At 47.3% G+C, this 12655-nt stretch overlaps 2 protein-coding genes across 2 annotated transcripts; both read left to right on the forward strand.

The window, feature by feature from the left end:
* Nucleotides 1–3683: 3683 nt before the first annotated feature.
* LOC127321779 (myricetin 3-O-rhamnoside 1,2-glucosyltransferase UGT709G2-like) lies at nt 3684–5528 on the forward strand. Its single transcript, XM_051350749.2, has one exon. The coding sequence runs from the start codon at nt 3735–3737 to the stop codon at nt 5148–5150; it is 1416 nt and encodes a 471-aa protein (XP_051206709.1). The 5' UTR covers nt 3684–3734; the 3' UTR covers nt 5151–5528.
* A 1717-nt stretch (nt 5529–7245) lies between these two features.
* LOC127321783 (uncharacterized) lies at nt 7246–11907 on the forward strand. Its single transcript, XM_051350752.2, has 11 exons — nt 7246–7253; nt 7875–8445; nt 8538–8600; nt 9552–9602; nt 10041–10184; nt 10268–10338; nt 10429–10453; nt 10823–10858; nt 10948–11024; nt 11117–11172; nt 11251–11907. The coding sequence occupies exons 1-11, from the start codon at nt 7246–7248 to the stop codon at nt 11634–11636; spliced, it is 1488 nt and encodes a 495-aa protein (XP_051206712.1). The 3' UTR covers nt 11637–11907.
* The last annotated feature ends 748 nt before the right edge of the window (nt 11908–12655 follow it).

The following is a 12655-nucleotide window of genomic DNA, read 5'->3' on the forward strand; positions in this document are numbered from 1 at the left end:
AGGAAAACAACTACGCATCGCTTGCGTCTTCTTGCTCCTCCCTCCACCACCCTCCTCTCCTGAATGGACTTGAGGAGTCAAGGTGCGCAGCCTGCCGGACAACAGCCTCGTACACCGCTTCCTCCGTAGTTGTCCTAGCCGGCTCACACCGTCCGAGGCTCGCCCTCGCGACGAATCTCGTCTTCATGTTCCCAACAAGCAGGCGATGTAGATGCTGCAATTTCCGTGGTGAAGAGGTCCGAAGAACTTGCCGATCGACTGTCGACTTGGCTTTCGTCGGCCGTGTTGTGGCGTCCAATCGAATCTCTAGCTTGCAGCGGAATGTCTTCAGATTTGGTCCTAAAATGTACTACTCTTTCGTTTCTTGGCCAGTTTGACCCCAATTCCCAAAAACGTGTTTTCTTGAAGATTAGGCAACGTAGAGTAGCGTATAATTTGAACAGATGGAACAGGATACTAATGATATAACGTGTGAGGACTCAAGATAGGTGATTAAATCGGGATTCAATGGCGTGGGCGTCTGGCAATGTTCGATCTACCGATTTAATGCTCAAGATAGCTGACTTGTTTTCAATGCATTATACTCCGCAGAATGCCTGCACGAAGACAGTACAATCTAATAAATAAGAAATAAGTCTGACCTTCAGTACCAAAAGAACAGAAGAACCAGCAACATGAAACATATGTTCTCCCTCGTCTTGATTCGATGCAAATTCCTTCCTTGGGGCGCACCACGTCACAGTTCTTGAAGCCCAGATCGGCTTGTGCTGCACCCATGTTCTGACGTTGGCCTCATGCTCCTCCACTGGCTTGTTTTTCGGCCAACGTCGCTGCTCCCAGCCCGCCGCCCGTGCCTCTCCGGATGCCCCCAGGCCAGGGCCCAGATCGTGGTCTGTGCAGCTGGTTGCTTCTGGCTAGTACTTCGCGTTCGTTGACGGCCAGGAGTAAACTGTATTGGCCACCAGGCGCCGGCGCTACCGGAGGGTCTGACCGACTTTGTCCTGCCACTGCCCGCGCCGACGCGGAGCGGTGCAACAGTTTGCAATAAAAGTGACACTGCTTTGTTTCATCGTGCTCCTCCTTGACCGCCGGAGGGCTGGCCCTTACACCTTGCACCTTGCGTTCCGCATCGTGCCATCCACCTAGGTGATCGCCACATGGCTGAAGATTCCCTTGACCGAACCTATGAATACTTGCGCTGGCACCGGCCTGGAATCATGCCTCCATGGCCTTGTCGTCTATCACCTGGACGTCGGCGAGCTCGAGCTAGACGCGGCCACGGCCGGGAACTACCAGCGGGAGACCATGGTCGGCTTTACAAAAGCCATCTTTTTCTCATGCCGCGAAGGCCTTGTCGAGTTGTCGTCTGTCATACGTACGCCAGAAAGCTTGAGCCGGACGCGGTCATGGTGAGTACCGACAGGAGACCATCGTGGCCTCTACCGCCGCCGCCTAATTAATCGATCCTCTCTGGTGATCCGATCTGAAGAGCTCTTAAGGGACGGCCTATCCAATATATAGATACGTGATGCAGAGTTACAGGCAAAGCCGCTACTGTGTTGAAGTTCGGATCGAACTCTTGCTTGAGCGGACGTATGTATGTGCGGTAGTTCGGGTCGGACTCTTCTTGAGTGACGTGTGTACGTGCGGTGCTTTGCACGGACATCGGTAGATGACGGACGAAGAAAACTCTTGCACGGACGGACGAAACCAACGGACCAAACCACGGAAACTCTTCTTCCTTTATTATTAGGTATAGATTTCACCCGCGAGGTATAGCCTCGTTCTGTTCTATCTTGCTTCCTCGCTTGTGATTTATTGGCTCGTCTGCATTTCTGTGCCAATCTTGTTGTTCTGGATGTGAATCGTTGAAAAAAAAATTGGGGATGATTTCGAGTAAACAGAAGCGGAATCTCTGGGCCAACGAGATTTGTATTATTCTTAAAGAACTTTTTCAGTTATACAATCAAGACGTCCTCGACAAATCTATCGTCAGTTGCTATTGTCTATAAGTTATTTATTTATGTAATTACATGTCTAGCTCAACTCGTTCATTGCATGTAATTGTCCTCACTATATTTTTTATACGCTATTTATGTAGAATGAAGATTCAATAATGCAAAAGACGGAGAATCTATGACATTGGGTTCATTAACCCATATAGTAATCATTGGCTTACGGTACGAAACCACGCAATGGACACAGAGGAAAATTAGCTAAGGTTTTTAGTCAAACAAAATAAATGTTCGGAAATACAATTTCCTTACAACTTCTCGTGAGTGTTACTGCCTTGCACACATTTTATTTTTCTTACTCGATGTTTAGTATTGAAATTGATGAGTTATGCGTGCCTGCATATATAAATGTGCGCAACTTTTACTGGATTCTGCTAAGCATTCAAGTTGATGCTGCAAGAGTTGATATCATGGACTCATTAGACAAAAATCCTGAGTTGTATAAGAACTTACATGATGTGCTGCAGAGGTAAGTTCAATCATTATCGCACTATATCGGCCTCTTTCGTTCATTTCCTTATTTCGTTGGCATTATCATAGGGTTTGGAAACAATTCATCAAGAAGGTTCGCGGTGAATCGGAAAAGGAGCTGTGTTTTATATAAAGCAGAAAGTAACTAATACTAGATCTGTGCATCTTTTTAATTCTAGTTTCAATACTATTATATTGATGTTTGATTAAATTCTATTCTCGTAAAGTGGTTGAAGCAGACGAAGGGGACTAATTTATGTGTATTTTATGTTTGCGAGTACATCCGCATGAGTACCAGTGAGCGGTGCAGGGAAGATTTTCCTTGAAGTACGTTAACAATATTCATACATTTCTTTTATTACCATCAATTTTGTTAAGTTTCATTCATACTACTTATATATTCATATTGATCTCCTTCTTTTAAAGGCTGATAATCAGCGGGCCAGCTCCTACCGAAAGACCACGTACAAGCAATTCAAGAGAAATTAGCGGGATTTTTGCTTCACGAGGTCATACATCAAGCCAGAGAATTCCGTTGCCACTAATGGCTCCATATAATCTAATGATCTCCATGTAATTAGATAAAAACTATGCCAAATTGTATATATATGTATACTTGATCATAAGAGGCATTATATTATATGTGCATCAAAGTGTACAATATATATGTACTAACGTAGAATATGTATAAATGATAAAATTAAAAAATGGAAAACATAAAATACAGGGCTAGAACCGTAAACCCTGGCGCGAACACCGTTTGGTGTTACCAATCGGAACTAAAGGACCCCCAATCCGAGCGTTCTAGCTTGGCCAGGCCACGGTGTTGCATTTAATTCTGGTTTATAACACAACCGAGACTAAAAAGGAAGCTTTAGTCTCGATTTGACAGTTCTGATTGGACAACCGGGACTAAAACCCTCAAAATGCCCATTTTCTACTAGTGAAAGAAGATGAGTTGGTCACGAAACTGTCTCCAAGTCCATCTTTGTGTTGGGTTCCGATGTATTTTTCGTAGCTCTCTTTGCAATTCATGATCCGACAGCTGTCTTTGTGGTTTCTTCTAGGCTGCACAGGTGGAAGTGCAAGCAAGCGAGCGGTGGTGGCCGCCGCCCACTGCGGCCACCAGTCTTCTTCCGTCACCTACCTGCTGACGTACACATTTGCTTACTTTTATCTGCGCCATCTTGAGTTACATATGTTACGGACGAGCTGAGTAGTTGTGGGTGCGCGCAAGCGAGGATCGAGATGGTGGCGCACGTTCTGGTGTTCCCGTGCCCGGTGCAGGGCGACATCAACTGCATGCTCTACTTCGCCGCTGGGCTCCTCGACGCCGGCCTGCATGTCACCTTCCTCCACAGCGACCACAACCTCCGCAGGCTAGGCCTTGCCACCGCCACTAGTACTTCCCCGCGGCTGCGGTTCCTCTCCGTGCCCGACGGCCTCCCCGACGACCACCCCCGCTCGGCCGGCGACCTCGTCGAGTTCTTCAACTCCCTGCGGACCAACACCAGCGTCGCCTACCGCGCTCTGCTGGCGTCCTTGTGCGCGGGCGCACCCAGCAGCATCCACAAAGGCTTCCCTCCCGTGACATGCGTCGTCGCCGACGGGATGCTGCCGTTCGCGATCGACGTCGCCGAGGAGCTCGGCGTCCCGGCGCTCGCCTTCCGCACGGCCAGCGCGTGCAGCTTCCTCGCCTACCTGTCCGTGCCCAAGCTCGTGGAGCTCGGCGAGGTTCCCGTCCCCGCAGGCGCCGACCTCGACGCGCCGGTCCGCGGCGTCCCGGGGACGGAAGGCTTCCTGCGCCGGCGAGACCTCCCGAGCTTCTGCCGCGGCGGCCACGACCCCTTGCTGCAGATATTCGGCGAGGTCACCGCGCACAGCTGCAAGGCTCGGGCGCTCATATTCAACACCGCCGCGTCGCTGGAGCGGTCGGCGGTCGCGCACGTCGCGCCGCGCATGCGAGACGTGTTCGCCATCGGGCCCCTCCACGCCATGTTCCAGGCGCCGGCGGCCGGCGGCGCCCTGTGGCGCGAGGACGGCGGGTGCACGGCGTGGCTGGACGGGCACGCGGACCGGTCCGTGGTGTACGTGAGCCTGGGCAGCCTCGCCGTCATCTCGCTGGAGCAGTTCACCGAGTTCCTGTCCGGGCTCGTCGGCGCCGGCCACCCCTTCCTATGGGTGCTCCGGCCGGACATGGTCGGGGCGAGCCACAGCGCCGTCCTCCAGGAAGCGGTCGAGGCGGCGGGGAGGAGCAAGGCCCGCGTCGTGGACTGGGCGCCGCAGCGGGACGTGCTCCGGCACCGCGCCGTGGGCTGCTTCCTCACGCACGCCGGGTGGAACTCCACGCTGGAGTGCGTCACCGAGGGTGTGCCGACGGTGTGCTGGCCTTTCTTCGCCGACCAGCAGACCAACAGCCGCTTCATAGACGCCGTGTGGGGGACGGGGCTGGATATGAAGGACGTGTGCGAGAGGGCGGTCGTGCAGAGGATGGTGAGGCAGGCCATGGAGTCCGCTGAGCTAAGGAGGTCGGCTCAGGCGCTAGCGCGGCAAGTGAGGCATGACATCGCAGAGGGGGGCTCGTCTGCCACGGAGTTCAACAGGCTCATCAGCTTCATCAATCAACTCAGCTTGCACACGCCACCAAGTCCGGATAAAGAGTAGCAGAGGCCGAGGGCTACAGAAATTTAAACAGGAGGCGCAAGCAGAATACAGTATCTTCTCACTTATACAAAAAAAGGAACGAAACAGGGGAAAATAAATGATCGCAAAATATCCCCAAAAATAAAGAATTCCATGCTAGTACTACCTCCGTTTCAAAAAGTTAGTTTATAGCTTTCTGAAAAGGTTTACATGTTGAAACGAAGGTAATACTTATATTATATTAGGAAACATGCATGTGCCTTGCAACGGGTGAGAAAGTGTTGCGCTATGAGTGACATAAAAAAAATTAGGTTTAGCGCACCCACTGCAAGCTCCACAGTTAGGTGCTCCACCACTGCCTCATGTGTCTACCTGAAATACTAAAAACTCCTTGCAATATTCCTCCAACAGTCTTGGCCCAACAAAGAAATTCCCACATCCGTGCTGCTTAACTCTATCCACCCCATGGGTGTTTGCTTCTTCTCGTCTTCCTTTGCGGTGCGGACACTATTTCCATTCGCCAAACACCGCAGTGGGGAACCATGTCAATAGACGAACTGAAAACGCGAAATCAAACTTTCGCGGGAAATTTTAGGTGATAAACTTGCGAAATGTAAGAGTTCGATGCTCCGGTTGAGCTTACATATATACAAACTTAATTTACAAATAAACTAGAAATTTAACTATGATGTGAGTGGAACCACATGTTGAAACCTATGATGAATTGATAGCACCAGGCGCGCAAGGGGAGCCGGCGGCTTGTGTCGGCAAGTCAGGCGGGATATCGCAGAGGGGGGCTCGTCTGCCACGGAGTTCAACCGGCTCATCAGCTTCATCAATCAACTCAGCTTGCACGCCACCAAGTCCGGATAAAGAGTAGCAGAGGCCGAGGGCTACAGAAATTTAAACAGGAGGCGCAAGCAGAATACAGTATCTTCTCACTTATACAAAAAAGGAACGAAACAGGGGAAAATAAATGATCGCAAAATATCCCCAAAAATAAAGAAGTTCATGTTAATTAGTACTGCCTCCGTTTCAAAAAGTTAGTTTATAGCTTTCTAAAAAAACTTTACATTTTGGACCGAAGATAATACTTACATTATACTAGAAAATATGCCCGTGCGTTGTAGTAGGAGAGAAAGTGTTGCGGTACGAGACATAAAAAAACCATCAGCTTTAGCAAACCCACTGCAAGCTCCACTGTTAGGTGCTCCGCCACTGCCTCATGTCTACCTGAAATACTGGCCCAACAAAGAAATTCCCACATCCGTGCTGCTTAACTCTATCCACCCGTTTCATGGGTGTTTGCTCCTTCTCGTCTTCCTTTGCGGTGCAGACACTATTTCCATCCGCCAAACACCGCAGTGGGGAACCATGTCGCCTTCATCTCCAATCTCTTGGCTCTCGGTGGCACCACTGACACCCAACGTAGAGGCTCTCGGTCGCTCCATCTAAGAGCATGTGCAGTCGTGTTTCTCAAAGTGTTCCTCAAATCACGCCGGATCGAGCGTTTTGGGACGCTTTTTCTTCGTGCCGTGTTTGGGGGACATCGCTACCCAGTTGCTCCCCCAAAAGAGGCCCTAATTTTTTTGTTAGAGTATTCAAAAACACAACCATTTTATTAAACCTAGCATACAAATAAATATGTTTGCTAAATTATTTTCAAATTAAAATACAACAAACAATAAGAAACTAAACAAATATAATAAAGTGGGGCTAGATCAAGGCGCCGCCGCATTTGCTGATATCTTTTGACCCTCCACAGATGCTCAATGAGATCATGTTGAAGTTGCTCGTGAACATTGCTATCACGGATCTCTGTGTGCATGACGAGAAAATCAGCAAAATCTGCAGGCACGTCATGATCAACCTCCAAGAGGGCCCTGTCTCTCATAGAGACCAACATGTGTCCCGATCCGATTCTTGCGGTCATCCTCGATGATCATGTTGTGCATGATCACACAAGTCTACATCACCTCCCACATTTGTTCTTGAGAACAGCTTAGAGAAGGGTACCGAACAATAGCAAATTAAGCTTGAAGCACACCAAATGCTCGCTCGACATCCTTCCTGCAAGCCTACTGTCGCGAAGCAAAGTGATAATTCTTTTGACCAGATGGAGACGTGATTGTTTTGACAAAAGTCGCCCATTTTGACCAGCTTGAAGTAGGGGTCGAATTCTCGAATGCTACCGGCGCCGAAAATTGTAGGCATGTGTTGCTTCATCTGCGAAGTAATCATTGTGCAGCATGGTATGCCCCTCCATCCTCTGCCGAGGCTTCGACTTCTTTCTTCCCGCCTTTGAACCTCCATGGCGCGGCCTCTTACTCTTCTCCGCATCGGCGTCAAACATGTTTTGGAGGAACGCGATGATCGACAAATGCTACCGAATGTCGTCGTCGAAGGCTTGCTCTTCCTTCATCATTTGGATGATCATCTCGTCATCACTATCTATGTCCGAAGCAAAACAAATGGTTGAAATTCATCCGTGTCGCACCTCCACGACAAGACGCCAAACACCTTCTGTGCGTGAAGAAGGAACAGATTTGGCAGCGCGTTTTGGAACGAGTTGGCGAAGCGGCGAGAAAGCCAGCCGCCGCGACGGCATCCGATTCGAGAGAGATTGACCGTCGAGATTGCCCGACTCGTGGGCTTAACTCCACCACTGGGCCCAATTTCAGATCCTGTCCGCGACTCTTCATGCCACCTTTATAAATAACCGTCAAACTTTCTTCTAATTACTAGCCGCAACCTTCACACATTTCTTCTCCACGCCCTCACATTCGCGGAATTGCCACAGAAGCCCTTCCGGCTGTCTGCGCCAAGTTTCTGCCGCCGCGATGAGTCCAGTTCAGGAAACCAAGAACCGGTGAATGGGCACGGGCAACGCGAGGACTCCAAGAACGGCGCCTCCGATGGGGCCCCGAGCGCTGTGGCAGCCCAAGGCGGCGCCGATGCCTCCTCGCCGTCGCGTCTCCCTGCAGCGCCCGTCGACCGACCCCAGGAACGTGTCCGCCAGCAGGCCGGAGGCGGAAGCCGCGGCACCAATGGATCGAGCTCCGCCACGGTGGGGGTCGACCAGAAGGGCGAGTTGCCCGCCGCCATTCCTCCTCCGGAACCTCCCGCTCCAAGCTCCGCGGGAAGCAGCTCCCCCGACAGCGCCTGGCCGTTCGGAGCCGGGACGGTAAGCTCTGCAGCCGTCGACTGCAAGGAAGTGTTCGACCGGCTGGTACGAGCGCAGGCGGCTATCAACGAGGCCGGCAGGGGATCGGCCAAGGAGGGGGAGAAGAAGAAGAAGAAGCCGGAGGTGGAACAGGTGATGGCCCGTATCTCCTTTCTGCGACGCATTGTTGTTTCTTGGAGTTCTTGAAGTGCGTTCTTGAGCGTTTCTTGGTTTCCCCCGACTAGGTGGAATCGTCGCACCACAAGAAGGCGCTTTGGAGCAAGCTTAGGAACTATTTCACCCGCAAGGTATAGCCTGAATCTGCTCTCTCGCTTGTGCTTTATTGGCTCGTCTGTGCATTTGTATGCCATTCTTAATTGTTCTGGATGTGAATCGTTGAAACCTTGGGGGATGATTTAGAGCAACAGAAACCGAATCTTTGGGCCAAGAGTGTACCGAGCATTCCTGTGGCAACCTATTTTTGTGAATCGAATGTGGAATCAGGATTATGGGTTTCCTTCTTGATATCTGTTTCTTCATGATTAATTTCGGGGCTAATGCCTACAATCAAGGCAAGAAATCTTGGTTACAGAATGATGATGTGGCATCCTAGAGTAGAGGGGGAATCTTGGACTAATGTTAGGAGTAGCTTGGTCTTTTGATTTTGCCAAGAGCACAGACTTCCTTGTTGCTTGTCGGTCTTCCCGCATTGTGGTATGGTATTTGAAACAAATGGCTATCTTGTTGTAATTGCTTGAAGTCTGTAAATTGTGGGGAAATCATGAGGTATGTCCCAATTACTGCAAATTGTGGGGAAATCATGGGGTCATGTCCCAATTACTGCAATATTTTGGTACTAGAGCTTGAATAATCAAATATGAGCTTTTCTTTCTAACCAAATGTTGTTACCAGAAAATTTAATCTAGACAGTTAGGCATAACTTCTGTAAACCATTGTGCATTTACATACAAAATCGCTGACCGCCTACTCTGCCGTTTTCTGGCGAAGTTCAACATTTGGTTGATTGGTACCTGGAACTGGCTCAGAGGCCTCAAATTATTCATGTAAAAAGTTGGCAAAATCAAAGAAATTTTAGACGCACAATTTTTGTAGTATAGCTATTACATTGTTGTTTATCAATTACATTCATTTCTTGTTCCCTTGTTTCTTATTTTGAAATGTTTGATCTTCAGTTTAATTCTGTAAAACACTAAGTCTGGCATGATATCTGGATTTTAACCCGTTTTCTTGTTGAATAGATTGTTGTTAGAGAAGAATGGGAAATGTACAAGGAACATGTGGGTCACCAGGTTTGGCTTCATTTTTCCTTTTATAATGTTCAAAACAAAAGTGCATGAAATATCAGGATCAAAATCCTAGATCACATAACTGTGATTCACAAAAGTGGGTCACCCTGTACAATCAACTGTTCGGATGGATGATGTTCTCTTTTATGGAATACTATATTATGTTAACTGTTGATTGTGATAGTTCGGATAGAACCTGAACTGTCTTTTAGTGTTCTCAAGTTCATCCAACATTGATATATACTTTATTGTTCTGTTATTGAACAACATCCAATCAGTATCAATGATAGAATTATACATGTTAGTGGTCTCATACATTTTCAAAGCAAACGGAAACCTGAAAATTGAAATAAAAACAAAATGTCCATCACATTTGAAATATGATGTTTCCATGTTCTGCTCAGTGTAATTTGAATTCCTATATTTGTGTGTTTGTTGCAGACAAATCCTATCGCTGAAGTCTTTGATTATTATCGTGTTCCCAAAGATATGGCTATTTGTCTGAATCTTGATGCCTATTTGAGATTCAGACCGGTGTATGGAGATGGGGAGTGTTTCTACAGGAGCTTCATATTTTCCTACCTTGTAATTTGCCTCCTCTCTTTTCCTTGGCACATGATGTATCTGTAGTAATTTAATTGTATTTCTTTTGTGCGAATGTCCAACAGGAACAAGTTCTTGATAGGCAGGACACACATGAGGAACTCCGCCTCCTTGATACCATTAAAAGAGTGTCTACGTAGCATAAAAATCTTGGATGGACCTCCTCTGGGTTTCGCAGGAGCTACAAAGTAAGTTCTCTTCTCCTTTTTTTCTTTCAAATAAACAGGCTTGTAAGGGATGATTCTCTACAGGTTACAGTAACTTCAGGCTGGATCTGGCATCTCACTATCTTTGTTTTGTCATTTGCAGGAGATGCACAACTGCTTAACAGTAGTGGCATGCCATCACAGTTTTACACACTGTTGGCATAAACTCAAATTCGAAGTTTACTGTAAAGTTAACAAGCCAATTCTAACAACAATGAACCTTAAGATAAATCTACTTCCAGAGGAACAATGAGACAATATAACGGGGAGGAATAGAATTGCATGCTTGTTTCATTTGAAAACAAACGATGCGCACATGCTGCTGCTTCTTATGGTGCAGCCACCTCACTGTTCTGTTACCAAACATTTTCTGCCACAACTACTATGCTACATTATGTGCTTAATGACTGAAACTTTCAGACGTGTTTTTCTGTGTTCTTTCATACCCTGGTACAATTCAATATTCTGTAACTTAATGTTGTAACCTATGATATGTAATGATTATCAGATGTAAACTATTGAGTCGCTGATTCTTTCAGGCATTTAAGAAGCTGATAATGAAAGTAATGGGATGGAAGCGACAAGGCAGGTGGAACAGCATAGCATCACCTAACAGGTTTTTGATTCACTTGGTTTTCTGCTATTCCATCAAAGTATCATGGCCAAATGCATTTCATCTTACTGACATAACATGTGTGCTCTTTTTAGCTACCGTAAAGAGAAACTTCTTGCGTTCTTCAGCACCTACAGTAAAACGGAAAACAGTGAGAAAAAAACACCCTTGAACTTATCATTCCTTCAGCTCATCATAATTCATGTTCCTGAAATTTTTTGTTGGTTAGTTTTTGTTTTCCTCAGATTAGTAGTAGCTATCCAGATCTGCTCAAACGGGGAAGAGTATGAACATTACATTCTAAAAAATGTCAGTATAAGCATCTCTTCTTGGATATACATACGGTCACTCATTTTACCTGACCCATTGGTGTACAAACAGTGGTGCTTTTTGTGCGTCACCCCAGCTCGTGAGTTTACGGACCATATTATGATGGCGGCCTTGGCCAGAGCGCTTGAGGTACCCCTCAGACTGGAGCGGCTCCATGGAGTAGGATCTGATGAAGATAATATCTACACTGGGCCTGGAGATGTGAGTGTGACGTTGCTGTACACGGGTAATCACTACGACATCATCTACCCACGCCCTGTGCTCGTAGAACATCCTGCTGATTAGAGTTCAAGTCAACAGATTCTGCTGAGTTGAAGTTGAGTTTGGCTGCTGCCTACGAACGAGAGCGTTGCTGGGTTTGGTGGTAGAGAGTTAGACATGGACTGATGTAGTAGGAGTAGGCATGGCATAAACTTGTGCATTCTTCTTCTGTTTGCCCAAACTGCTGGTGCCGATTGATTGATCACAGGATGCTCCTTTGTCTGAAGAGGAGGAGTGTGTTGTATTTTGTTTGGATTTTGCCTAGTATATATACAGTGCATCTTCCGTTATCACACTCGAACTTCTTAATTGTGTCCATTTTTAAGTGTCTATAATCATACACGTTAGTAATATTTCAGCAGCGATAAACACATTTGTTTATCATCTTCAGTGGCATGGAATCAAGGCATGAATTGGTCTATCCGCCTGTTGTGGAAGAGAAAAATATTGCCTCTTCGTGTCTTGCCGGTTGATGAATGGTCTTCCTTTGGTATCCTATTTTTCGTGGAATCAAGGCATGATTGGAAGTTTGTTTTGTTGTCGAAACCACCAGCTTGCACATCCACGAATCTGATAGATGCCACTGCAGACATGAAACCCGACCAAAAATACTTTATCATACGCGTGGCGTCGCTCGATCTTTGATTACTGATCGACGACTATATATCTCGATTGATGGTTGATTGAGAAATCTCAAGGTGCGTCGATCATACGTTCTGTGCACGTGCATTTATACTAGGGGTGTGCTAGCCATCGGTCGCCCGACGCAAGCCAAAAAGATCGGTTGCTTTCCGCGACGTCCGATCAGCATTCTACGTCAGGAAATCCCCTCACATGGTCTGGTTATTTTTGGTCACGGATCGATGACTTGGAAGCCGGTCCTTAAATCTCTAATTGTGTGCATGCCGTCGTAGTAAATGTAGGCACCTCGAAAGGGGATGGATAGGGGACTATTTGGTTTCCTTTGAAAATTAATTACTTTCCTAGAACTCCGTGATTAGATTCCTTTGTTACGAGTAGTACTGCTTATCCCTGTAAATCTG

This window comes from Lolium perenne, chromosome 1 (genome assembly GCF_019359855.2).
Source record: "Lolium perenne isolate Kyuss_39 chromosome 1, Kyuss_2.0, whole genome shotgun sequence".
Classification (NCBI taxonomy): Eukaryota; Viridiplantae; Streptophyta; class Magnoliopsida; order Poales; family Poaceae; genus Lolium; species Lolium perenne.